General features: G+C 33.8%; 3 protein-coding genes across 3 annotated transcripts; 2 read left to right on the forward strand and 1 right to left on the reverse strand.

Annotated features, from left to right (window-relative positions):
* Positions 1-2,540: 2,540 nt before the first annotated feature.
* On the reverse strand, positions 2,541-4,371 carry LOC141658452 (uncharacterized). The gene is made up of 4 exons (XM_074465400.1): positions 4,302-4,371; positions 4,120-4,188; positions 3,488-3,561; positions 2,541-2,928 (listed from the first exon to the last, which is right to left on the reverse strand). The coding sequence occupies exons 1-4, from the start codon at positions 4,326-4,328 to the stop codon at positions 2,562-2,564; spliced, it is 537 nt and encodes a 178-aa protein (XP_074321501.1). The 5' UTR covers positions 4,329-4,371; the 3' UTR covers positions 2,541-2,561.
* Positions 4,372-17,445: 13,074 nt separating this feature from the next.
* On the forward strand, positions 17,446-23,871 carry LOC141586579 (UPF0481 protein At3g47200-like). The gene is made up of 4 exons (XM_074407867.1): positions 17,446-18,224; positions 19,073-19,225; positions 20,652-20,795; positions 23,190-23,871. The coding sequence occupies exons 1-4, from the start codon at positions 17,446-17,448 to the stop codon at positions 23,869-23,871; spliced, it is 1,758 nt and encodes a 585-aa protein (XP_074263968.1).
* Positions 23,872-27,098: 3,227 nt separating this feature from the next.
* On the forward strand, positions 27,099-27,770 carry LOC141586595 (uncharacterized). The gene has a single exon (XM_074407887.1). The coding sequence runs from the start codon at positions 27,099-27,101 to the stop codon at positions 27,768-27,770; it is 672 nt and encodes a 223-aa protein (XP_074263988.1).
* The last annotated feature ends 216 nt before the right edge of the window (positions 27,771-27,986 follow it).

The following is a 27,986-nucleotide window of genomic DNA, read 5'->3' on the forward strand; positions in this document are numbered from 1 at the left end:
TATATTCCTTATAGTTTTATGGTAGTCCATACCACGAAGGCCTTCAAGGCCGGTATGGTAAGGCCCAATGGAGACTACCTCGGGAATGTAGGCCGTGTCATCAGCCGGAGATAGATGGAGTCTCAGGTTAGGAGGAACCCTGAAAATATAACAAAGAGTAGCTGATGACTCAGTTGTGGCTTCTTCGCGGAGTTTGGTAAGCCTTTCTTTTAAGGAGATTAAGACGATATCTTCTCGCGGAGTTGTAGTCATTTTTTTTTTTTGAGAACTCAAATGTTTAACGAAAATTTAATTCAAGTCGGATTTTGTTATGCAATAATACCCACCTAAAACTCAAGTATAAATAGAATTATTTAGTTTTTTTTTTGTTTTTTTTTGACAGTCGTAAAGAAAGGTATCCTAACTATAGGATTGATGCTCACATAATTACAGTATATGGTAAGATAAGTGAAATTTCCAAGCAAAATACAGTAGCCAATAAATAAACCAAAGCAGCTGATATGTGACCTTGTCATCTGTTATTTTTATTTGAGTTGTGGTCTGTCGAATATTTCGATATGGTGAGTAGGGAGCACGGCTTGTACTTCGTCTTCATTTCACAGACCGAGTACTAATTACAGTATTTAATCATGATTATTCGGTTATGTTTAAGCAAAATGTCGTGCGTAACTTGTTGAAGTCAATGACGGAATTTGAAGAACTATATTTTTTTGGCTTTTGATAATTATTTATTTATTACTCAATATATTTCTTTTGCAGAACTAGTTATCAACCATATCTCTTCAATATCCTCCGTATCTTCCGAATCTGCAAACACAAGAAACATATCAACACAATAATATGTATATATATTATTTATTATAGCAAAATGTATATTTTAGGAGGATTCATTTCTTGCATATTATTGTGTTGATATGTTTCTTGTGTTTGCAGATTCGGAAGATACGGAGGATATTGAAGAGATATGGTTGATACTAGTCAGCTAACTCAATTAGTAAAATTGTTAAATGAAGAAAATTACGACAGTCGTTTGTTCCTAATAATGCATAGACGACCTTGCAGCTCTCTTTAAACCCAAAAAATACTCTATGGAATCAATTAAGCGAAAGCATACTCGGCAGTATCACCCAAAGAATACATACTAAGGTACTTGGTTCTGCAAACTAGCGCGCCACTGGTTCCTCCGATGTCTACCATACTCGGCAGTATCACCCAAAGAATACATACTAAGTATCAACTTAAACTTTAATGTTTGAGCACTCAACATGGTGATCACTGGTCAATGGTCATACCCAATTACGGGAATTTTTTGGTTAATTAGCGTTAATGAGCAAAATAATTAGGTAATAAGCGTTCATTTGAAACTATTTGGGTCCATAGTGTCCACGTCATCACTTTTTATTTTTTTTCAATTTTTATATGAAACCGCTAAGAAACTTAGCGGCTTCACTTAGTTTTTTTTTAATATATAAAAGGCAAAACCGCTAAAAATCTTAGCGACTTATCATATCACACGGTCATTTTGTAGGGTAGTTAATGAAAGTTGTTGAAAATTGTTGAAAACTTGTAATAAAGCCGCTGAAGTTCTCAGCGGCCTTATCTTCAATTTTTTTTTTTTTTTTAATTTTTTAAAAAATAAAACAGATACAAATATCCGGACGATGACATTTTGTAAAACCGCTAAGTTTCTTAGCGGTTTCATATAAAAATTGAAAAAAATTAAAATTGATGACATGGACACTATAGACCCAAATAGTTTCAAATGAACCCTTATTATCTACTCCCTCCGTCCCGATCAATTGTTGTCCTTTCGTTTTGGCACAAAGACCAAGGAAAGAGGATAAGGCCAATAACAAGATGAGAAGTAGAACAAATTGAATGAGAATGATCAAATTATTCATCAAGTTCATTCTTAAAATAGAAAGGACAACAAATGACTGAAACACCCTACAATAGAAAAGGACAACAAATGACCGGGGAGGAAGTAATTATTTTGCTAATTAACACTCATTAACCAAAAAATTCAATTTACTGAGTTTCTTTCGACATTTCTCTATACTACACACAGAGTTCTAAATTTCAATAACGCGAGGGTGGACAGTATAAACGTCCGGAAAAAGGAAGAAACAACACAATGGCAGCAAAGAGTGAAGCCATGGCCCAAGGATTACCAAATTAAGTCCTCTTCGGCTCTGATTTCCAATTATTCTACCGATTTCCAATTATTCTACCTTTATACAGGCCCATCATTTTAGTGGTTCCCTACATATCGCATGTGTGAGTGTGATACCGAGATTGAGTACCACTGTACCACCGTAACACCATCTCATTTTCCCGAAAACAAAGGGTACCGGCTATAATCCGAAAAACCAAAGACATTCGGTAAGAAAAGTCAAAGCATTATCTATGTCATTATAGTCAGCAAATTGAGGCAGCCTCACGTACATGAATCACACTTTGTACATTACAAATTAACAACATGAAAGAAATAACAATAGACGATCTAGTAGAAAAGCCAGAGCATTATTTACAACACAGATAGTGTCAAGATGTTCCATAACTTATGCTATTATTTCGGTCAAGGTAAAGCACTTGATAGTTAGCCCTCCCTTCGCTTTGTCAGATTTTTGATGAAGCGAGTAGGTAAGATCTCCAGTTACTTTCTTGGGCGTCTTAAACGGATTAGTGAATAGCTTAGAGTGACCGACGCCCATGGAAAACGACTGACTTGCTAACTGTTGATTTTGAGGACCCTTAATCACAACTGTGACATCATTTTGAATCCATGTAGTTACATGTTCAGGATCTACCGATACTTGGAACACGCCTTCGTATGTTGTATTTGGTTTCAAACAGTATCTTGGGATGCGCCCGTTAACATCAAATTCGCCCACCTCCCTACACTTCAGATACGGCATATCGTTTCCCCTGCATTTGAAATATAGCAAACATCATCTTTGCTGAAATATCGGGTGAAATGTAGAAAAACATAAGCAAAGGCAGTTCGGCGGACGTAGGCTTTTGATATTGGAACGATATAAATATATTTTTAATTAAATTTACTTTACTTAGGAAATATCTTTTACACTTCAGATACAACATACTTGTTCCTAATTTAATGGTTGTTTTACTCGTATATTTATCATTATTGTTATTAATTACTCGTATTTTTTCCTAATAATATATATACAAATTAACGTTACTTCTTTCATTGTTGTTATTAATTATTGTTTTAATAATATTAACGTCCTTCATTGTAATGATAATGTTTTTGGTTGAATTTGTTATGAATTAATAACATAAGCGTTGAAAAAAATCGTTTAGAGCAATATACGTTGGAAAGATTAAGGGCAAAATGAAAAGGTTATGAAAGCGTAATGAACAATTATAGGGGCGTGAATGCGTGATATTGCAGCACCCTTAAGAAACTAGTACTCTGTTCTTGTTAATTCCTCGACGAGGTGAGAGGTTATTTACAGTATCTTACCCTGATTGTACAATCCATTTCGATTTGTCTCCGTCAACCATCATCTTGCCACCGTACACCTTGTATACAACGTTCTGAAATAACTCGACTACATTAGTATATATGAACCTAATAATAGGTACACCTTGTATACAACGTTCTGAAATAACTCAAACGGTAATAATAGGTACAACGCTGACCATAGTATGTCCGATACTATGGTCTTACGGAAACTCGATCTATTTGCTAAAGGTAGAATACTCGCTAGTTTTCTTTTCTGTGATATACTTGTTCGTGTATGTGTATATGTAGTCTACTTATTGTTCGTACAAAAAAAAACAGTGTACTTATTTTCATTTAACGGAATACCACTGCTGAACTTAGTTTTATGAAACGTTTTTTTACAAAATATACAACAATCATAGTCAAACGTCTTGCATAACAATCCGTCTCATTGTAGACGGACTACCCGTCTAAAGCCCTCCCACAAAATGCAAGTGGGAGGGCAGGTGGGGTATCTATTTCCCACCCACTTGCACTATTCGCTCTTATTTTGTAAGAGAGACACTATCCATCTACAACTTTAGACGGATAGTATCCGTCTAAAGTAAGAATTTGTGGATGCAAAAATAGCGAGAATATGTAAAAGTTACCTTCTTTCTATAGTTTAACAATACCGAGGAAGACGGCACCCTATGATTTCTAATTGGATGAAATCTTACCTGAAATGAGTGAGCCACAACCATAATGAGATAATAATAATTTCATTCAATTAGAAATCTTACCTGAAATGCTAGTTGAAAAAGAAGAGGAAGTATTCCTTTACAAATCTTACGCTTACGCCTTGATTAAATGATGACATTTTGGCAGAGTTTGGCTTTTTCCGCACCAGTATGTACGCCGCCGCAAATGAGCGTTTGTACTGTTACTATGAAAAAAAAAAGGTGTTATATATATAGTAGTCCGTGTCATTATAGCGTATAGAATGATATGGTGACGCGCATATAAAAGTCAGACCTTTGAACTGTTCTTTTTTTTTTTTTTTTTTTTTTTTTGCAGGAAACTGTTCTTCTATACTCCGTACTTGGGATCCAATCCCAATTGGTCTACCGGTAGTTATGTCATTTTGATTTGAAATAAAAGGACGTTTGAGATTATTTTACAATTAAATATGATCATTGGAAAACTAGTCACCATATATTGTAAAACTAGCTCAAATATTGTGATTATGCTATTTGGCCAAACTTAAAAAGTGCTTTTGTAATTAAAAAAGTAGTAGCTTGGCCAAACATGGTAAATTAGAGGATTTTAAAAGTGCTTTTGAAAAATTAAACTGATTATTCACCCCAAAAAGAGAAGTAGATAATTACTACTTCTACTTCTACTTCTATTTTTCACATAAAGAACCAAATAAGCAAACAAAAATTGTATTAAAGTAGTTAGGCCAAACATATACTCCCTCCTATTCTTAATAACCCTCCCCTTTTATGGAGGGCACGGAAATTAAGAGAGGGAATATTATATGATAAAGTATTGTAGTGGGGTAGGAGATTGGAGAGAGAGAGAATGTATTGTGTGATTAAAATCTATATATATATATAAAAGAGAGTTTTTTCGAGCGATCTGAGAGCGTCCACATCATCAACAATCAATTTAGGAAAGTATAATTTTTGATGTAAAAATAAAGTGGAAAATCTTTTAATTATTATAATATGTATATTTCCTAAATTATATTCAAGTGATATTTCCAATTTTTATATCAAACTTTTACATTTCATTTGGCAAAGAAATATCGTTAAAAAAATTATGAAAATAATATAATTAGCTTTGTGGTAAAAAATGCTATTATTAGAGTATAAATTTCATATTATTTGCACATATTAAAAATGGTGTACTTCTTAATATGTAAAATTGTGTAATTTTTAATATGTTTTGTCCCACATTGGAAAATAACGTATTTGTGGTGAATATACTACATATAAATAGTAGAATTGTCCCACATCGAAAGATTAGTATAAGGTGATGTGATCCTATGATTATAAATAGGAGACATATTTGGAACTTATGTATCCACCCAAAATTTGTTGAGTCTCATAAATATTGTTTTAAGGAGCTCTTATAATTTTCTATCATTATCTGCGATATGATATAAAAAATAAAGTGGAAATCGTTGGGAACTACCCAGGAAAGAGTTAAGAACATGAACAGGAAAATCAAAAAATACAAAACTAAAGGTTTTACTAATGGTAGTCTCCTGACATAGTACAAAAATTATGTAGAGATCCCTATCTAATTAATGATCGAGACTAAGTGGTTTTACCTTTAAAGAAAAATAATTTGTATACAGTAGTGGTTTTTTTAAGAAGATACATGTAATTCTTGGTATGTTATATCTTTCACATTAAAAAATAATGTAGGCATGATGAACATACTACGTCTAAATAATTAAATTATGTATCTCACATCGAAAGAATAGTATACGATAGAGTGATTCTATAAATATAAATAAGAAGAATCCTTGAAACTTAAGTATTAACCTGATTTTTTGATATAAAAATATGTACTTTTTAGTATGTTATATGTCTCACATTGAAAAATAATGTAGGTGTGGTGAATATATTATGTATAAATAATAGAACTGTCTCATATATATATACATTTCTATATTATATTAAAGTGATGTTTATAATTTTGATATAAAAACTTTATATTTCATTTGACAAAAAAATATCGTATGAAAATTATATAATTAGATTGTGACAAAAAATGTTATCATTAGAGTGTAGATTTTATTGTAATTTCTCATTATTAAATCGGGTTGATGTCAAAGTAGGTGCAAAAAAAATAGTGTATTTAGTATGTTATTTGTTCTACATTGAAAGTAATGTAAGTGTGATGAATATACTATGTATATAAATATTAAAATTGTCCCACATCGGAAAAATACCATAAGGCAGAGTGATCTTATGATTATAAATAGAAGTCATAACCCAAAATCTTTTGATTCTCTTAAGTATTAGAGAGAGCTCTTAAAAGAATTTGTATTATTGTCTATGCATGTATTTCTTATTTTATATTCAAGTGGTATTCTAGGAAAGAAAAAGGTGAACACATGGGTACCATTTGTAGAAACTTAAAGTTAGGGGTACCATGTGTAATCTATCAAAATTCAAGGTTACTATGAGAAATTTCCAATATTATAATGATATGGTTAATTAAATTTTCATTTAAAAGAGAGAGAAATCTGTAACAATAAAACAATAAAGGGGGTATTATTTTTTAATTTTTATTTTATTGTCACGCTATCAAACTTAACGTCCATTTAACAGCTTTTACATTAGGGGTACCATGGGCAAAAAAAATGGAACCTCAAGGGTACCATAGGCAGATTCTTAAAAGTAGGGGTAACATGGAAAATCTGACAAAATTAAGGGATACCACGAGAAATTTCCGTATCTCAACTATGATAAAAAAAATTGAAGAAAAACAAAATACAAATATTAATGGTAAGTACTTGATCATATTATTAAATTTAAATATAACTATTAGATATAATGAGTAGCAATTGTCCGTATTCGGTATTCGGGATCTGGTTGGATGTCGAACTAAATGCAAAAAAGATGGTGTAATTATGAGTATGTTATTTGTCCCACATTGAAAAATAATGCAGGTTTGATGAATATATACTACGTATAAATAGTAGAATTGTCCCACATCAGAAAAATAATCTAAGTTTGGTGAATATTACTTATAAATAGTATAATTGTCCCACATCGAAAGATTAATATAAGGTGTGGTGATTATAAATAAGAGTTAACCCACGTATATATTAATCTTTTTTTTTTTTTGAAAGAATATTTTAATAATATGTAAGCAAATCATTAGACATAGAATGTAAACATTAAACCCTTATAACGTTTTTTTTTGCATTATAAATAAGTTAATTATCCCGTTGCAACGCACGGGCATTCAAACTAGTAAGTATTGTTGTGGGGTAAGATGATTAAAATAAGATAAAGTATGAGTATTGTGGGGTATTGTTGTGGGGTGGAGTGATTAAAATAAGTATAAAAATTTGCCAAATAAGGAAATATGGAGAGTATTGTGAATAGACGAAAAAAGAAATAGGGAGAGTTATTTAGAATAGGAGAGAGTAAATTTTATGAGAAACTACTTTTACAAAATATGGCCAAACAACTAAAACTTTTCCAAAAAGTAACTTATGAATAAACTCATTTTGAAAAGGAAAAACCATTTTCCATAATCAAGGTCAAACAACATATTTAATATAAAATGATCATAAATTCTCATCTTTTTAGAAAGGCAGAAATAATCGATCGATACAAGGATTTGTGGGAGTATTATATTGTTTCCTATTGAATGATTCATTCAACAAAATGATTTTAATGGACATCAATGTCAATAAAAAGTCATAAAATCTCATTGAAGACGGCACATATCCGTCACTTCAGAGTGACGGATACCATTTCCTCTCACAAATGACCCAAATAGAGGAGAGAGGGAAGCACATGGGGGTGCTCCCACCTTGTCCCCCATATCCGTTTTATGAGTGGCATTACCCGTCACTTGCTCCGACCCTTCTTCAGCAAGACTAATTGATAAAAAGTTCCCCACGTCTTAAGGCTATGAGAACAAGTGGAATCTGACATTTTAAAATGACACAAATTCTCATTTGTGACGGGTGATATCTGTCAGGGTCAAATAAAATCCACTTAAGTAGATAAAGACAATTTATTTGTAATTCCTACAGTGGCGACCCAGGATTAATATGGGATTTGGATCCTCTCCATTTCTTTTCTCTCCATTTCCTCTCACAATCTATTTTAATAATAATTACCCCTTTCACTCCCATTTTTCCTTTACTTTTATGCGTAAATTGAGAATCGTTAGATATTGCCAAGATGCGATCCGGACCATTAATAAGAACTTGCCTCTCCATTTCTTTTTAGGAAATGGAGAGAAATTGGACTCATTAATATGGTGGGGGTGCACCTTCCAATAGAGTTGATAAAGCTGAAGCGATTAAAGGGAGCCGATCAGTCAAATTGGAATTTATACAACGAAAATTTGATTTGAATTATAAGAAGTAAAATTCAAAGTGGCATGAAAACAAATTGAACTCAATTTAGCTCAAGTACTTCTCCGCAAAATTCTTTTGCTTTTCTAAAAAAAATTTAGCTCAAGTACTTCTCCGCAAATTTTAAAACAAATTGAGCTCAATTTTTGCTTTTGTAAAGGAGCTAAATTATAAAAAAAAATTTTGCTTTTCCAAAGGAGTTTTTCCACAAGTACTTCTCCGCAAAATTGTTCGTGTTTGGCCAAAATTTTACAAAACTGTTTTTTACTAGTTTTACATGTTTGGCCTAACTAGTTTTTTTTTTTAAAAAAAAAATTACTTTTAATTAATTTACATTTCTTCCATATTATTTTTATGGTCATAATTCAAGTAAAAAATTATATTTTTGAAATTAAAATAAAGTTTTGTAATTATTCAGCTATGTACCTTTTGACTTAGAATTTACCATCATGCAAACAAATAAAAAGAAAAAAGTAAACCAACTGCGGTAAAATCATTGTAAAATAAATACTTCCTTCATTCAACTCCACTCTACCACTTTGCTTTTTCACGTTTGCCAACGCATATTTTACGCAGTAAATATCGTTAAATACGTATTTGTAAAAATTATAAAAGTTATATATTTTAATGTACTCGTAAAGACGAATCAAACATGATCCCACATGAATATATTTTCAATTATATATTGAGAGAAAATTACAATTGAATGATCATTTGTAAATAGTGTACAAAAAGCAAATAGGTAGAGTGGACTTGAATGGAGGAAGTATATTAACTTGTGGAAGATTATAAATATACGTAAATTCTTATTTTAGACGGCCTATTTCCCGTCTGAAATAAGACGGATTAAATGTAGCCATTTTACGATAAAATGTTGCAATTTTCTGATAAAATATTACCATCATTTTCAGGGTAAAAAGTGACAACTTTAGTTATAACATTTTGTCATTAAATGATTACATTCTATTCAAAAAAACAGTGATATTTAGTCCGTCTCATTTCAGGTCGTCTGAAACAAGACTTATTGATAAATATAATAACATTTACATAACAAACCATTCATATAATAAAAAAATATAAAATGAATGAAACAACTTATTTGTGCAGAGAGTAGAATACGAGAGGGGAGGATTAATGAAAATACTTTTCTTATAAGAGAAGAAAAATTCTAATTAAGGGAGATATTCACAAAGCTTTTGGTCTCACTTCTGTTTTTGTAGTTGAAAAAACAGTTTTTAAATGTGGCCAAACACCATCTTAAACTTTTCAATCACTTTATTGACAAAAATATCATATATTTCACCACTATTGATGAATGAACACCCAGAAGAAAGTAAACATTCAGAACAAAAATAGGCAACAAAGAATTATCAAAAAATTAAACCGAGGATTTCAAAATGAGGTATAAATAATTCATCACACTGGCGTCAGTGGGCAATTCTCTGGAGTAATGGACAAAAAAAAAAGAATATAGTATAAGTTTTATCCACTGTGCCACAGCAACTAGAGTGAATTTTGAAGGCACAAATCTTCTACATACTGTAGTTAACGTTATTTTAAAAAAAAAAATTTCAAAAACCAAGGGTGCGCACGTGCGGTGCTGTGCGCACCCCCTCCCCCCCCGGCCCCGTCTGCCCCTGATTCCCTAGGTACATTTACTTTTGTCTTATCCACCCACATGGATATACTTGACCCGATACACGTCACAAGAGAGACTTGTTATTAAAATGAAAACTATGCTGAATGCACTAAGTCAGCCAGAGCTCCTGCGTCAAACTAAACTGATGTGACAATGTAAATTTATTATTGAGCATTCTTATAATCTAGAAAAAACCATTCCAGTACATTTCAGTACCTTTTGATGGTCCGAATTTTAATTTAGGACGATCTAACGATTAACCGTCTTGAAAAAGGTGTGGAGGTATGATTTTATATTGTTGTATTAGAGGAATGAAAAGTAATGAAGATGATCCATCCCCTTTATTATCTAATTTTTTAATTTTCATCCCCTAAATGGCCAGAGTCCGGATTTTCTGTTCCATTTCCATGTCCTGACTTGTATCCCATTATCTTTCCATTCCACGCATAAAAGGAGTGTTAGAAAATTAATGCAATTGAACACAAGAAGGGATAATAAAAATAGAACAGGGATACTTTTGACTTATGTTTATAGGCTTGGTACTTGGATGATGACATTATTGTTGGTGTTACCTTCGTTGTGGGGAAGGTTTTAGAGCTGATTATGGAAGATGCATGGTCCTCGATCGGACCTTTATCTTAATGTTGGTAAAACTGAAGTTTTTTGGCTAAGGAAGATCTCATAAGCATGCTGCTTGGTGTTTGCCCCCATTAATGCTAAGCCATTTCATGGTGTCAGTTTTTGGTGGTCATATTAATGTGTTTTCTGTTTTCAGCAGTGAGGTTGTGTTGAAGAGTGTGCCAAGGACTATATAGCTTATGGATTTTGTTCCTAGAATTGATGATCCACAGTGCGCGCTGTTGTTGCTTCGTGTCTGTACTGGTATTTCTAAGCTCTAGTTTACCTTACGCACACGTTCCCCACATGTTTATATAGTTTTAGACTATGTTTGGATATAAAAAGTATCGTATGATAAGAGTTTTAAATAACCGCAAGCGCACGGTGTGTTATAGCACTTGGGGGTCGAATCCACGAGGAACAAGTAGAGCACTAATTGTTTTGATTCTTATGTTTAGCTAAGTCAAGCAATAAAAGGTGATTTAATTATCTAATTAACTAGGCTAAGTGCAAGCAAATTAAACTAATTAATGCAACAACTAAAATAATAGAATGAGCTAGATGAAAGACGGGTTTTATCAATAAATTAAAAGCCTAGGGTACGACTTCAACCACCAACACTCGTAATTCACCATTCAATTTCGTTAATTAGTTGTCGAAGGGTAGATATTGGGAAGAACGCCTCTAGGTCGCCTATTATCTCCCTCTCGGGTTTACAATAGGACAATAGTATTATTAGTTCAACTCCCTCCCGGGCTCATGAATCAAAATCCCAACTCTAGGGTCAAGGCTCAACGAAATTGGCCTATTTACGCTTACCTCACCCCAAGACTCAAGTCATTAGGCCCGCGATAGTCCCTGGTCATCCCACTCCCTCTCCTAAGGGTCGATTTCAAACTGATAACTAAAGGAACCCTTCTCAAGTTCCCCCTCGTAGTTTATAAGGCGTTCACTCGACCGAGTAGAACGAGTGGATCGAGTATAACCAATACTAGACTTAATAGAGTTGTTATAATGTCCGCCTATAGAAGGGTCGCCTTAAAACTGTCATAACTTGAGATCTAGACATGCTATTGATGTGATTCTAATTGGAGGCGATAGCTTGTTCTCTTACAATTCCAACGGTAGATCACACGCCCAAAATTACCAAGAAACGAGTAAGATATGACTGTTTGACGAAAACTGGTCATTGCTGAGAACTGTGTCGCACTCGACTGAGTACTGGCACTCGACCGAGTGAGTGACACTCGACCGAGTGGACTCGCCACTCGATCGAGTGCTGCTGTTTTAAGAACACGGGATTAATCCCTTTCTCCCGTAACCCTAAAATCATTTCCACCTTCCTTCTTATCTCTTCAAACTCTCACCCTTCTCTCTAAAACCCTCACATAGTTATCATAGTACAAGTAATTGTGATTTATGAATCTTGTTTTTCTTTAATTGGCGACTTATATAGGATCTTCTATGTTGACATTGTGTTTTCTCGTTTAACTTTGGTGTGTCGAACCAGATTCGCTTGATCATATGCGCAATGGGAGATGAACAAATTTGAGGCTGCCAATAAGTCTTGCCTCTTCGACCTTTTTTTAAACAATTAGTCAGTTTAGATATCGGTTTATATTTTTGTAAGGTTTGTCGTTTAAGTAAATTTGTGACTATGACCCTGTTCTTTTGGACTTAAAGTCACTTAACTTAAGTTCACTTTAGATCCTATAAGTTCAGTTCAGTTCAGATCAGATCATATAAGTTCAGTTCAGATCCTATAAGTTCAGTTCAGTTCAAATCCTATAAGTTCAGTTCAGTTCAGATTTTTTAAGTTCAGTTCAGTTCAGATCCTATAAGTTCAGATCCTATAAATTCTGTTTAGAAAAGTTCTATACAGAGTATTATTTTTAAAAAGCCGACGCAAAAATATTTGACATTATTAATTATTCGATACATATCTTATATCTTATCTATATAAAACTAAAAACATTTCAAGAATTCTTCTTAAGCCACATCATCACATACATATTTTTATTTTTATTTTTATTTTTATTTTTTTTAAGTTAATGTGAGACCCACAGAAAAATATCTGGAATTAATTGCTGAAAAACTACTATGTATAAGTTTTAGACGTAAATGTTTACGTTTATATTTTCGAGACGTAAATATTAGTGAATAATGATGTAAAATAAATAATTTAAAACGTAAATAATTCAGCCTAAAGTTTTACTAATAAGTTACACCAACTGTTAAAAATTAAGTCCAAATTTTTACTATGATGATAAATTACAATAACAATTAAAATAAAGTAAGAAAAAAATACATCAACTGATAACAATTAATATTGTTACAAAAATACTAAATACTAAATTTAAGTTTAAATTAACCGTAAATGGAATAAGAAATTAAAGAAACAACATACTAGAAATTTATTTTTAAAAATAAAAAAAGAAGCTATTATCTCATAAATATATTTAGTGAGATATAATTTTTCTGTATGACATGCATATTGTTTTATATACATTGCAATGAATATACTTCATACCATGTTTTAACACTGCATTTTTGCAGTGTTTTAATCTATTATCATTATAAGAGAAATAGAGAATAAAACATTCATGTATTTTGGTTAATATTTTTTAAATGTTAAATATTTACTACAATGTTATTAAAAATATACCCATGCAATTTTGCACGGGTTGAAAACTAGTATACATTATTATTTATAAAACAAAATTATCACTCTTCTCATTATTTTTTATCGTAATGTAACCGTAGTATAATGTATGAACAAACCAATGTATATAAAGCGGAAAAATATAATTATCTTACCTAGCTCGTGTTTTAAACTATATTTTCTTATCAGCGTTCTCTCTTGGTTGCCCACTAATTTCTTGTAAAAAATTTGTTTAATCTCAATAAAAGTTTGCGTTTATAATAATAATAATAATAATAATAATAAAAAAAAAAAAAAAAAAAGTTGCGGTTTTATAAAAAAATTAAAAGAAATTAATAAAAATAAAAATAACAACAAGAACAAGAATAATAATAATAATAATAATAATAATAATAATAATAATAATAATAATAATAATAATAATAATAATAATAATAATAATAATAATAATAATAATAACCATCTCAACCAAAACCTTAAGGTGATGGTTGAGGCCCAACTATTATAAATATTCCTATTACGCTCCCTCACTCAAATGCCCGTTGGGCTTGAAGAGGATACCATGATAGATGAACCATCTCAACCAAAACCTTAAGGTGATGGTTGAGACCCAACTATTATAAATATTCCTATTAATAAGTTCAGTTCAGATCCTATAAATTCGATTCGATTCGATTCGAGATCCTATAAATTCGATTCGATTCAGATCCTATAAGTTCGATTCGATTCGATTCGAGATCCTATAAGTTCGATTGATTCGGTTTAGATCCGTTTCAGTCCAAAAAACAGGGCCTATGTAGATGAAACTTTTTTGTAATTGGCTTTGGATTGTATACAAATAATTTTGTTGATTATGGATTCATTTTGCATTTGTGATCGTGATGCATAATAATTTAATTTCTTTTTATGAAAAAAAAAATAATTATAAACATCAGATTTTTATAAAATTTTATGCTTAAGTTTTTAAATAAACATCGGAGTTTTTATAATTATAGACATCAGATGTCTATGATCTGAATAGACTTCAGATGTTTATAAAAGTCTGATGTCTATATGGCATATAGACATCGGATTTATGAAAAGTCTGGTGTCTATTGGTCAAATAAGCAATCAAAGAAAAACCATCTTTCACAAAACAGAGATCTCTAATTAAAATACGCTTAAATTAAAGGACGTGGATAGGACGTGGTATTAACTAACAAGTCCTTCCTGAAAATCTTCTTTCCAATAGGATTAACTTTCCTATTAAACTTTTCTTCACAAATCGATTTTGATATCATAAATTCTAAATTAAAGTTAACACGTCGAAATCAAGTTATTGGTTGAGTTTAAAAAGGATACTCCGTATCGACCGTATGTACTAAGTCCGCTTGAGCAAGTGTACAGAAATTATTGGAACTTGCTTGAGCAAGTGTCAGAACGTTGCTTACGAAGACCATGTCGTTCTTGACTTTGCTTGATCAAATGAATTTTTCAGCAAAGAATATAATAATAATAGTTGAATCATTTTCTAAATATTCTCGACTCAACTTTGGGGCGTCAGAAAATAATAATAATAGTTTTGGGTATGGATTCAGAGGAACGAAGTACCAGTAGTTCATATTGATAGGTAGGTTTATTACTCCGGGGCGTCACAACATTCGTTTCTACCTCTGACCTTTCAAATGCACGGTAGGACTTTTCGATAGGGCAAGTAAGAAAATCCGATACGAATTTTTATCCGCATTCAATCCGAAATCCGAATTAAAAAAATTTGAATATTTAGTTACCATTTAAATTTGATTTTTAATACGGTTTTTCGGAATAAACTGGATCGGATGTGGATTCAGAAAATTTAAAACCGAATATCACGATCCGAATTTTTAGAATATGGAAAAAAAAGAGAAAAAATAGGCAAAATGACGAACTCAGGAATTTTTATGTTAGACTCGCTCGTCTCAAAGTCACTACTTTACACAAACACATACCTAAATTCTAACTCATCTCTCCTCTCTATCGCCTCTTTCAAACTCACTTTATCTTTAGTTTTCACAATTGAATTTGCGGAATTTGTAATTTTTAACGCTATATTGTTTTTGTAAATGCGCGATCGACGATGTTATATGTTTTTAGTAGACGACTAGACGAACCATTTTTGTTTGGTGGTGAAGGAAAATTGCGAAATGAAAATTCTGAATTGTCTCGGTGAAATTGTTACTCTATTTTTTTTGTATTGAACCGGATCGAATTCGATTTTGAAATCTGGATATCCATATTTTTAGATATTGGAATATCGGATATCCATATTATTCGTATTCGGATCAGAATCATCAAAAGTCTGAATTTTAAAACCGGGTGTCCGATTCGAATTTCAAAATTGGATTCAATATCCGATTTTGCTCAACCTTACTTTTAGATACCATTGAACTAGCTACATTAATTATTTTGAGCGGGATGAAAGACTTGTTGTTTTGAGTTATTAATTTTATTTTTTGGTACGCTTCTTTAATTTTTTTGACATATTTTTGGTCTTTCAATGATTAAGACGGTATTAAATATTTTCCGTGGTGCCCCTTTCCCGGATGGGCTTAATAAAACACTCATTGTCCTAATTCCTAAGAAAAAGGCGCCTGATAAAATTGTGGATTTCCGGCCAATTAGCCTTTGCAACGTTATTTAATACAGTCACCACAACCATCCCACTGCCACCACCACCACGATGCCATCCCTACCTCCATCACCACCACCACCACCACCACAACCACCCTACAAAAACCACCACCATGACGCCGCCACCGCCACAACCACCATGACACCACCACCACCATCACCACTACCACAGCCAACCTACTGCCACCATCACCACCATGACACCACCGCCGCCACCACCGCCGCCACCACCACCGCCACCACCACCATAACCACCCCACCTAAACCACCACCCACACACCAAAATAAACCACAACCCACCACACTTCATTTTCTTGATGTAACCAAACAACTAGTTAAGTATCAGGTAATCCCTTACCTTTCCCCCTCTTACCCTTTCTAATTTCCTTTCCCTTTCCATTTCTCTAACCAAACGCCCAGTGGTTTAACAGTGCGGTTCTATATCTTAACACAATGGGAATTTAACCCTAACCTAAAATCAGAAGCTTCACTTTTATCATTGCGATCAACCCTAATTTATTAAACATAATAATAAGTTTATAATTAATATAACTAATAAAATTTTCATACAATTTGTGTAATTGTTATTATTTGGCTTTAAATAGCAAAACTATTGTTATCACAAGTCAATCGAAAATAGCATCTTTTATTTATATTTTATAAGCCAAGTAAACCCATGCAAATTCAACCTTCCCACTCTCACCACGCAATAGTCAACCGCAAATTGATGGCACTATCAATTTATGGCATCAGACTAAGGGGTCGACAGGTCAAGCATATCCGCGTCCTCTAGGGCTCTAGGCATAGATCGATCAGTCAGCTTAATTCGTTGTTGATGTAATGGAAGTGCACTTCGCCACTTATAGAATTCGAAAGGGAAAATTCAACGTCTCGTCAAGTTGTACGGAGCACTGCGTAATATTTTGTCCCATAAAATCCCCACTAAAATGCAATGCATGCAAAGTTCTCCTTACTTCCAAGATTTGCATGCAGCTTTTGTCTGCGACAGGAACTTCCTATACACCATACCATTTCCCTTGTCCTTGTACTCTTTTCAAGTTTTATCAATCTTTTTTATTTCCCTTTTGAGTCTATTTTCCTCACTTATATTTTGTTTTTAATGTACTTTTACTCATACTTTATTCATAATCTCTTCTAAAAAGTCAATAAATTCCACAATTATTCTATTCTTTCTTTATTCAATCTCTTATTTTTTTTCAAGAAGCAAAGGGAAAATTGAAAAAACTTGGAGGGAGTAATAATTTCGTCGCTGGGTTAAAAAAAAAAAAAAAAACACTTAAGAAAGCTAGACAATGGCAGAAGACGGAGAGGAAATACAACCAGAAACACTGATCAACAATAATCTAAAAATGTGCATATACAAGGTTCCTGATTGGTTGAAAGAGCATGCGTGTGATAGTAATGATCAGACGCCATATGAACCTGAGATCGTTTCGTTCGGACCTTACCATTGGGGAAACACAAGGGTAAAAGAGATGGAGAAGCACAAGCGGCGTTGTCTAGACATAATGCTGAACCGCAATCATCAAAATGTCGATGAATACCTAACAGAAATGAAAAAAATCGAGAAAGAGGTCCGCACCTGTTACAAAGGACAGTATGAAAATATTAACGACGGGGACTTTGCGGAGATGCTAGTTCTCGATGGTTGTTTCATGTTGGAGTTCCTTAGGATCAACAAATTGGGATTAACTAATCTTAATTACGTCTACAATGATCCAGTCTTCTCCAAGAATGCCATAATGAAAGTGATTGCGAGGGACATGATAAAACTCGAGAACCAAATCCCTCTCACTGTCCTTGAAAAACTCTTGTCTCTTCAGTACAAGCAGCCGATAAAAAACAAGAAACATATACCAAAGCTAGTGTTGCAAGTACTTAATCCGTTATGGATTACCAATCAGGTCCTCACAACAACAGAGCTCAAAACTATGAGGAAAGCTGTTGCTTCCGATCCTGACAACATGTTGCTTCATTGTTTGGATATCTTCCGGTCCAGCCTTCTCTACAAAACACCAGACAGCCAAACACCAGAAGACGGAGTACCAGTAGGCCAATTACCTGATGATGGGTAGGTTTACTAAAACTAGATTCATCTTATACTTGTCATTTTTATTCCCACAACTTAATCGTAGTATAAGAATTATCTTCATGCCACTTTCATCGTTTCTTTTTTCCCAATTATGTCTCACACTAAATTAGTGAGAGACGGTCTCTCATGAGATCAGACCTACTATTTCTATTTTTTGAAAAATTTAAGAAATAATGGTTAAATAACAATCTTATCCTTGAATTAAAGAAAATGGAGACAATATTATTTTTTATTAATTAGGGCTATACATTCATTAGCCGTACAATTATATTCTATTTGAACGTTAGGTGTAATAATTACTACAAATTAATCAAATAAGTTAAAATAATGATACATTTACGAAATATCAAATTTTATATCGGTTACAAACATATTTAAACCTGACTTATCTTCATCACAAAGCAATGAATTATGTTTTTTTAGTTATTTTTATAGTAAAACATACAAATAACCAAACCCCACCCAACTATTTTACTCTTATTTTATTCCTCGCCTTAATAAACGTGCCACAAATAAAAGGAAGAAAATAGAGATTAGGAGGGAGTATTACACTATATCTAAACTACTTATATTTTTTTTTTTTGATGACGAGGAGGTTGAGTCCCCCGGGATCATGCATTCCCGCACCACCACATGGACCATGTAAGCCACCCTCTTCGGGGGCTGCAATGGCCAAGTGATCATCGCCCTAGCTGGTAGTCGAACCTGGGACCTCTCAACTCCTGCATTTCTGCAAGCTTCAATGTTTAACCCAGTTACCACTGGATTAACACCACTTGGTTTAAACTACTTATATTGATATGTTCATTGTTTGATGATTATATCAGGGCCAACACAACTCAGACCCAAGCTCCTGTTAATGATACTTTGCTTTCGGGTTTGGAAAGCGAACGTGATCTTGAGGTGGGTCTGTCTTCATCTACACCTGTCCGTTCGGAAAGCTCTGCAATTGCCTCTACCTCTAGTCACTCAAACACGCGGTAGAACTTTGATAGTATTGAACTTGTTCCTTTTTGTCTAATTTCTATGATTGGAGTTAGTCAGTTAGAGACATGTCATTCTTTGGTTTTTAATTTTATTATGACCTAGTATTAGTGTCCGGTTTTGTCGGTATTCTCTATTTAACATTAAAATTTATTTTCAATTAAATAAAATTACTTCAAGGTTGTATAACTTATAAATTTATCAATAATATATTTTTCTTTGACATATCTTAAAATTACGATAAAAGAAATGATGGAACAAATTACTTAAATCGATTGGTTAGCTAATTATTCATATATACTTTTTTTTGTTAGTATTGTTACTTTTATTACCTTCATTATTACTATTGTTACTTTTACTATTCCCGCCGTAATTATTGTTACTTTCACTACTGACGCATGCATTAATATTGATAATTTCACTACTTCCGTTGTTACTTCAATTACTTTCACTAATCCAGTTCACTGTCAATATTGTTATTTTGACTATTCAAATGTGTGACTACTATCATATTACTATATCCAATGTTACTATAATTTTTTCACTACTAATAGAATTACTTTTACTATTTTGGCATACAATTTTATGAGATTTATATATTTATATAAATATATTACATATATGCATTAAATCAAATCAAAAAATTACGAAATATTATACTTTTTGGAAATCTACCTTGATTTATTTGGATTTTAATAGTTTTCAAAATATAACATACTTATATTATATTTGTGTTTGTTAAATAATTAACATTTTTATACTAATTTATACCATAAGTGGGGTATGTTTATTTTAAGGAAAATCACCATATTCTGGTACTATTTATTTTAAGGAAAATCATCATATTCTCGTATTTTCTAAATTTATACTTCAACCAAAATTATATAATATTTACAGTCCTTAGGTCAGGTCTATCACACAACGCTATCGATTAAAAACTATATAATATAATTAATTTGTGTAAATTTATTTAATTACATTGAAATCCCTTAGTTTCCGGATTATGTATATAGTACTAGTATTGGTGCCCAACCCCGTCCGGACTATCTTTATTTAACATTAAAATTTATTTTCAATTAAATCAAATTACATTAAAGTTGCATAACTCTCGCTATTAACATTTTACTTAAGCGAGGGGGTAATGAAGCTGCCCGGATGTGATTGGTGATGTAGTTGCTGTTAAGCATCATCAAGAGAATAATTAGGAGAATTATTCTCCACAATATCTTTCTGGTTAGTCAATAATTGTATGCTTAGTCTTCGGTTGCGTCGGATGCGATATCGACTTTTCTTAACTAAATAATACGGAGTATAACCTTTTTTCCCTAAAAAAAACATGCATGATGCATACATTGGGGGATTACACATTTACACTACTTATATTAATAATTTAATATGTTCATTGTTTGATGATGAGATCAGGGCCAACACAGTTCAGACCCAAGCTCCTGTTAATGATACTTTGGTTTGGAGTATGGAAAGCGAACATGATGCAGTTGTGGGTCTGCGTCCATCTACACATGTCCGTTCAGACAACCCCTCTACCACTAGTCCCTCAAACACACGGTAGGACTTTTCAATGCTCTCTCTACATTATGAAGAAGTTTTTTTTTTTTTTTTGATAAGGTAAGAAAACTAGGTTATAATAAACCAACCTATACCATCTCCGCGGATGAGAAAGGTAAACGAAATTCAAAAAATTTCTATTTACCAAGAAGAGTCCATAAAAGTTTGTGGGTACAATGGAAGGAGACTCTCCACGAAAATGTACGAGTACAGATCAGAAGACTACCAAAATAAATGGTCGATGGAACAAAAAAAAAACACACAAAATAATAATCTGACCAAAACTAACCAACTAGGGCAGCAAGGGGAACAAAGAGATCTCAGTATAAAGAAATTTAAAGAAATTTCAACACACATCATAAACATACAAAGTTAATTTAAAGAAATTAACAATGATTTGGATTATTTATGAAGTAACTCTAAAAACATTGCTATTAAAATTAAAATATGCCTTGTCAAACATGATAAAAGTAAATGTGACAATTCAATTTACTTTGAATACTATTGAAATTTTTCCTTCCTTTCTAGTTTCTACTATTGGAGATAGAAACCAAGGTAGCACGGACACTCCTTCTAATCTGCCTTCCCGTGTCGGACACCCGTGTCGGACACGACACTCGTCGGACACACGTCAAAACGTGTCGGACACTTGTAAAGCCGTGTCTAACTTTTATCTTTTATTTGGGCACGTGTCCGACACGTGTCCATGGTATTTTGAGCCATGTCCATGGTATTTGGACACACCTTCAAACGGAATCAAGTTGAATTTAAGGTAAATGGCGTGAATTGTTATATGGTTGAATTTGGTGGGGAAATAAGTTGAATTGGGGGCAAATGATGTTCTTTAGACTAGTAATGAGATGTCGAAATAGATTGATTATAAGTTGGTTTTTAGTTTTGGAAATGAGAATTAGTTATAATTAACGTCAAGTTTTACTTTCACTTATTTAAATTTAATTTTCAATACTTTTTCAAAAATAAAATCACACATAAATAATTATAAAATATATATTTTATTAAATTTAAATGACGTGTCTCGTATCCTAAATTTCATGGGATGCCGTGTCACATGTCCGTGTCGTGTCAGTGTCCGTGTCCGTTTTGGTGCTACCTAGATAGAAACTTGTCATTCTTTGGTTATTAAATTGATATTATATATTTCCATTCAACTCATTATTTTCTCGTGAAATTAAGGCCATCTAATCGGCTCAGAATTAAATGTGAACCATTAAAGGGGTAATGAAGCGAAATGGAGAGAATCCTTACGCCACTTTAAATAGCTGTAGACATAAAAATATGTCTTACATTTTTTAAAATGAGTCAAAGTTAAATATTGACTTATGTGAAAGTTTTTTGTCTGAGAAATGGGTCGGTGTATTTTAACCCGAGCAAATATGTCTTTACTTAGTCCATTTTGTTAAGAAAAAAAGTCGGTCCACTCAAAAATGGGTTGATACTAAGTATGAGACGTAAATGTTTAAGGCCAAAAGTAATGGTGCTACATCCGAATTGGGCTCATAAAACTGGAGAGGCCCGCCTAACGGAGGTTGACAAAGCCCACAAAATTGTCGAAAACAAAACAAGTATTAGTGACAGTGTAGCCGTAGTGCATATATCATTAATCATTATGTATATGATAATGATGATCTTATCTTTCTTCAGAAAGACTTGGTCATTAGTCAACAACCGCACAAAGTTGTTGTACTAGAAATGTGGAGACTAGCATGAATATAGCAGGTCAACGAGAAATAAGTGGAATTTAGTTGTTTTGTTTACCGAGCACGGGAAACAAACGAGAAGAGAAAGAAGTAAAGTCTTATAAATAAAGAGAAAACACTCTTATTCAAGACTAATCACCACAATTACAAAAAATCAACACATTTTACACAAAAAATACACTACAAACCCAAAACCCCTCTACAAAACATTCTCTACAAAAAATCTCTCCCAAGAGAAAACAAGAGAGGAAAATACATTCATTTCTAGTCCTCTAGATTTGAATACTAAATTACTCTTTGAATCGACATCGCGTTGCTCGTCATTGGCCTAATCGAGGTTGTTCAAATTCATCCAAGGAGAATCAAGTCTTCAAATCAAGACCCTCCTGTTCATTCATTGCGGAAATTGAATCAGTAGAATAACTAGTAGATTGTACCCGAAATCCTTTTGATTAATAAAATTATTCTTTTGTTGCATTTGTTTGTGTTTGTCCTTGTTTGCAGATTTAAACGCAAATTTGTTGTTACAATAGCATCTTTATGTTTTAAGTGCAAGATAAGCCATGTTAATTCGGGCTTCCATCCCTCATCGTAGGTGAGAGAGTATGTGAGGCGCAGATAACTCAAGCTATAGTTATTTCGTAAATCTGATTTGGGCATTTTTTCTCTGACACAGTTTGTGCCCTCCAGATAACTCAAGCTCAGATGGGGACGGGGACGGGGACGGAGACCGAAACAACGGTATTGAAATTATCAGGGCCAATTCAACGTTGATGGTTTACTGCGTAAAAGAACTGGTAGAGGCTGGTGTAACGTTCAAGATGCGCAACAGTCAACCGTTCTGGGACTTAAAATTCAACAAATGCCGTGGTTTGCTACAAATCCCTCCCATCAAGATCAACGATGCAACGAAGACCTTGTTTCTGAACTTGGTTGCCTATGAACAATGCCACCTCAGACGGTTTTGGGAGATGTCCATCACTGACTATGTGGCGTTCATGGACAACCTAGTGAGCTCGGAGGCTGACGTAAGCCACCTCTATAAAGCCGGTATCATAGTCCACCAACTTGGGAGCGATGCTGAGGTGGCCGACCTATTCAACCGACTTGTAAAGAAGGCCTTTGTTGAATGGGAAGATGGCAATCTATCAACTTTGTACAAGGACTTGAACAGGTACTGCAGCCACAGGATACACAGATGGTGTGCAAGTTGGCGCAGCGATTATTGGAAGAATCCTTGGGTTTTTCTCTCAGTTGTTGCCGCCATCCTTTTGTTCGGAGCTACTATTGCACAAACAGTTTATAGCGGCTACGCTCATCATAACCCGCCCAAGCCGCCCACGCCGCCCACGCCATGAGTCAACCTTGTATTTATGTACGACAGAGAATGTTACACTGGCAACTTGTAAGTTGTAATGATTCAATTTCTGCAGACCTGTTTGCTTTCTCTCTGATTAAGCTTGGAAATTTTGGCTAATTCCTTAAGTACTGTTTATTACGGGCACTATACTATTAAATGAGACACGTCCGTACTGTTTGTCTGTTTGTGATTGCTTCAGTTGTCTACTTAATTTGTTTTACATGGCAGATCACTCTGTTTTTAACAACCAGTAGTAGAACCAAGAGTGTGCTGGTATGTAGACTTGACAAAATTGACAGGCCCGAAAACTCTTATCCGTACCCAACCCGACACCCAGTTACAGACTTACAGACCCGAGAATGAATCGCAACCGAACTGACCCTAACTAGTATGACCCCACCTAAATATTTATTGTTGCAACTGAAAGGGTATCACTGAAAATATATGGTGATGAATGTGAAAGGTGATTATTTCTCAATTAAGTTCATTTACGAGTACCATTACCGTTTTATACACCATAATTGGCAATCATAATTCATACGCTCTCAATCAAGTTCATTTACGAGTACTTAATATTCATCTTCAACTGTTCAACATGGCTTTAAGCTTTTAGATATATAGACAGTTCTTCCTTCCAATTATAACCATCAAACCGCCTCAAGTCACTACATAGACTGCGTCTTTAAGTCTCATCCTACAGGGTGTGTTAATTATACATTAACCAAGCGTTGTATCTCTTCACTCATGAAGCACTGTAATAGTTCATTACAGATCGGAGTATTATACAAATCTGAAATTGCAATCCAGTTCATTCCATAATACAATATCTATCTTCTTACAGTTCCTCCTTACTGTCACATAATTTTCATAATTTTCAATAAAGTGAGGGTGGCCATTTATAAGGGTAAACAGTATAAAAAAATGCTTAGAAAGTGCTACAGTTTCAAACTTTTATCATCAAATGCCTTAAAATCACAGAAACAAATACCCGAAATTTATTTATTTCAGAATTGAGAAACAAACATGTTTTGCAGATTGAATCAAGCTGACCTAAACTGAAGTCTAGTCGCCTTTACGACACGAAGAGAACATAGTCTTATTAATCAATCCTTGTAGAAACCAAGTAGCATGGCAGACATACAAAGCTTGAAAGCAACTTCTACTAATTGAAATCAATCAAACTCATAGTTTTTTATCAAATAGAATCTCGAAAACAGACTTAATAAGATGACCTCCTTTACCCTTAAGAACCCTAATTGGATCCCCTCCTCTACCCTTAAGAACCTCCCTAAAAACCATATCATCCACAACCCAACCTCTAGCTTTAAGATCCTCCAAGAACTCCTCTCCTTCCCTAAGTCTCCCTTCTTTCGCCAGCGCCTTAAAAATGGCGACAGAAGTGGGTGCATCCGGCATCATTCCCTTATCCAACATTTCAAAAATATACTTCTGTGCCTGCTTAATCATCATCCAATCACCACCACCATTACTACTGGTCGAACCTCGAGCGAGGAGCTGAATCAGCATATCGTAAGTATGTTGATTAGGTATAATCCCGGGTCCCAACATTTTAAGATAAACTCTATGCGCACCGTGATGGGTTAGTCCAGCATTAGCATACGCTTCCAAAACAGCAATGTGAGCGATCACATCAGGCGTTCTATTACGGCTCCTACTCCTGTCAATACCTTGATGAAAAGGTTGTCTTTTTCTCTTAGACATTCTGTCGAACATCTTGCTTGCACCAGTAACGAATAACCCATGAGTTCTCACTTTGAAAAATTCTTCAACAACTTTCTTCTCATTCACGGCTTCCTTGTTAACTGGGTCAATTCTGGTGATTTGGGTAACCGGGTCGGGTGAGATTATTGGTGGGTTCGGATTAGGGTTTGGAGAATTAGGGTTTAATAGGATGGATGAAAATGGCCTTGTTACCAGGATTTGAGAGGGTTTTACCACAAATTTGGTGGTGATTTTGGTAGGGTTAGACACCAAGGATCGAAGAAGAAATCCTGAATTTGCCATTGCCTTTGGTTTTGGGGGTGTCGATTGCCGATGCCTAGCAAGAAATCCAGTTGTATAAAAAGCTAGTCTTGTTCTAACTAAAAATGGGTCAAATAGCTTGAAAGTGGTGATATTTTTGGCCCAGCACCCCACTTGTTGTTTGTTCTATTAGAAATGTGGTATTGTATTTGACGCGTTTTTAGTTATAGACGATATGTGCCGTCTATAATGAGATTTTGTGTCGTACTCCCTCCATTCAACTCCACTTTGCAACATTGCCTTTTGCACGGATATTAAGGGTGCTAATAAACAATGATAAAAGTACCATTCAACATAGTAATTCTGCTTTATTAGGGAAGAAATCAAGTAAGATTAAGCATATCATTAGTGGGTTAAAACTCCCTCCAACTTGTACTTCTGATTACATTTCCCCATCAAATGTGAGGGAACTTCAAATATTCTAACATTTCCCTCCAAAACCCATCAAATCAGCAACTTGAGTTGCTCCTTTACATAACCTGAGTTAAGCCTACATTATTACACACTTCCTCTAAATAAAATTACGCTTTTTTCCTCTAAAAAATTTTACTGATTCACAACCAAACTTATTTCAGTCCAAAAAAAACTACAGCCAAATTCAAAAATTACAAGATTCATCCCAAATTACGCTTCAAGAAAAAACAACATTACATCAATTACAATGTCGGGCAAGTGTCTTTTTAAGATGGTAGGGAAGAAGTGGCGATTTACTTGCTCCAGAAATGTAAGAAGGAAAACTGTCTCATGGTGCATTCAAGGCAAAGAAATCGGTTTGGAGTCAAGGAAAGAACAATTTCGATATATGGAAGCTTGCTAAAACACCAAGAATAGTTGGTCAAAAGTTAGATGTAAAAAGCAAAAGAATTGGGAACAAGAATAGGAAGCGTATACTACCTGACCTAGAGCTCATAAAATCATTAGAATGGGAAAAAAGAGACACCATGGAAAGGGTCTCAAAAAACACTGGAGTTTCAGTGGGAATACCCACTCATGGGTTTGTGAAGGTTTATTGAAACCACACACAAGCTCACTACATCCTCAACTCACTGATGCAAACAAGGTTCATAGAATGAAGCATGCTTTGAAGTGCTTACTAGTTGAACAAGTTGTGCAAGATTTTATAGATTTAAATGCAATACCAATGACAAAGATCAAATTTTGTAAATGAGCAATGTAATACACATGGATGAGAAGTGGTTTTACATTAGTTATGATGGTCACAAGTTTTATGTGGTTGAAGGGGAAGAATTGCCACATAGAAGTTGTCAATCAAAGAGGTTTATCACAAAAGTCATGTTTATGTGTGCAGTTAGTAGGCCAATTTATTCAGAAACTGGTGAGTTACTATTTGATGGAAAAATTGGCATGTTTCCTTTCACTAAACAACAACCAGCAGAAAGATCAAGTAGAAATAGACCAAGGGGTACATTGGAGACAAAGCCAATTGACTCAATCACAAAACAAGTGACAAGGCAATGCATAATTGAACAAGTGATTCCAGCAATCAAGAGTAAATGGCCAGAAGGAGCAAGTAAGCATATATTCATACAACAAGATAATGCTAGGCCTCATATAAAGAACAATGACCCAGAATTTATGGCTGTTGCAAACACAGATGGGTTCAACATTGAGTTAGTTTTTCAACCACCAAATTCACCAGATTTAAATGTTAATGACCTTGGTTTTTTTAGGGCATTACAGTCGTTACAAGCAAGTCAAGCATCCAAGTCAGTTGACGAACTAGTCAATTCAGTTATGCAAGCATTTGTTGATTATGATGCATACAAACTCAACAAAGTTTTCCTCACACTACAATGTGTTATGATTGAAATTTTGAAAGCCATCGGGTCATAATAACTTTGCAATCCCCCATATGTCAAAGGATCATCTTGCTGCCCTTGGCATATTACCAAGAAATTTGGAGGTCAATGAAGACTTGGTGAGGGAAAGCATTGGGTATTTACAAGGACTAGGTCAAACTGAAGGTTTAGAGTACTTGATGACAGAATTAGGTTACAATGTTGGAGCAAACCACTAATTTAGAAAGTGTAAGTACTGAATAATGATGAC

This window comes from Silene latifolia, chromosome 6, assembly GCF_048544455.1.
Source record: "Silene latifolia isolate original U9 population chromosome 6, ASM4854445v1, whole genome shotgun sequence".
NCBI classification, from domain to species: Eukaryota; Viridiplantae; Streptophyta; class Magnoliopsida; order Caryophyllales; family Caryophyllaceae; genus Silene; species Silene latifolia.

Excerpts from the sequence above, each read along its gene's own strand:
- LOC141658452 (XM_074465400.1), bottom strand. The coding sequence starts at position 4,328 with ATGTCATCATTTAATCAAGGCGTAAGC. Across the intron at positions 3,562-4,119 it reads TGTTAAACTATAGAAAGAAG|AACGTTGTATACAAGGTGTA; the intron begins GTAACTTTTACA and ends GAGTTATTTCAG. Across the intron at positions 2,929-3,487 it reads AAATGGATTGTACAATCAGG|GGGAAACGATATGCCGTATC; the intron begins GTAAGATACTGT and ends TTTCAAATGCAG.
- LOC141586579 (XM_074407867.1), top strand. The coding sequence starts at position 17,446 with ATGGCAGAAGACGGAGAGGAAATACAACCAGAAACACTGATCAACAAT. Across the intron at positions 18,225-19,072 it reads GGCCAATTACCTGATGATGG|GGCCAACACAACTCAGACCC; the intron begins GTAGGTTTACTA and ends TGATTATATCAG. Across the intron at positions 19,226-20,651 it reads TCTAGTCACTCAAACACGCG|GGCCAACACAGTTCAGACCC; the intron begins GTAGAACTTTGA and ends TGATGAGATCAG.
- LOC141586595 (XM_074407887.1), top strand. The coding sequence starts at position 27,099 with ATGGATGAGAAGTGGTTTTACATTAGTTATGATGGTCACAAGTTTTAT.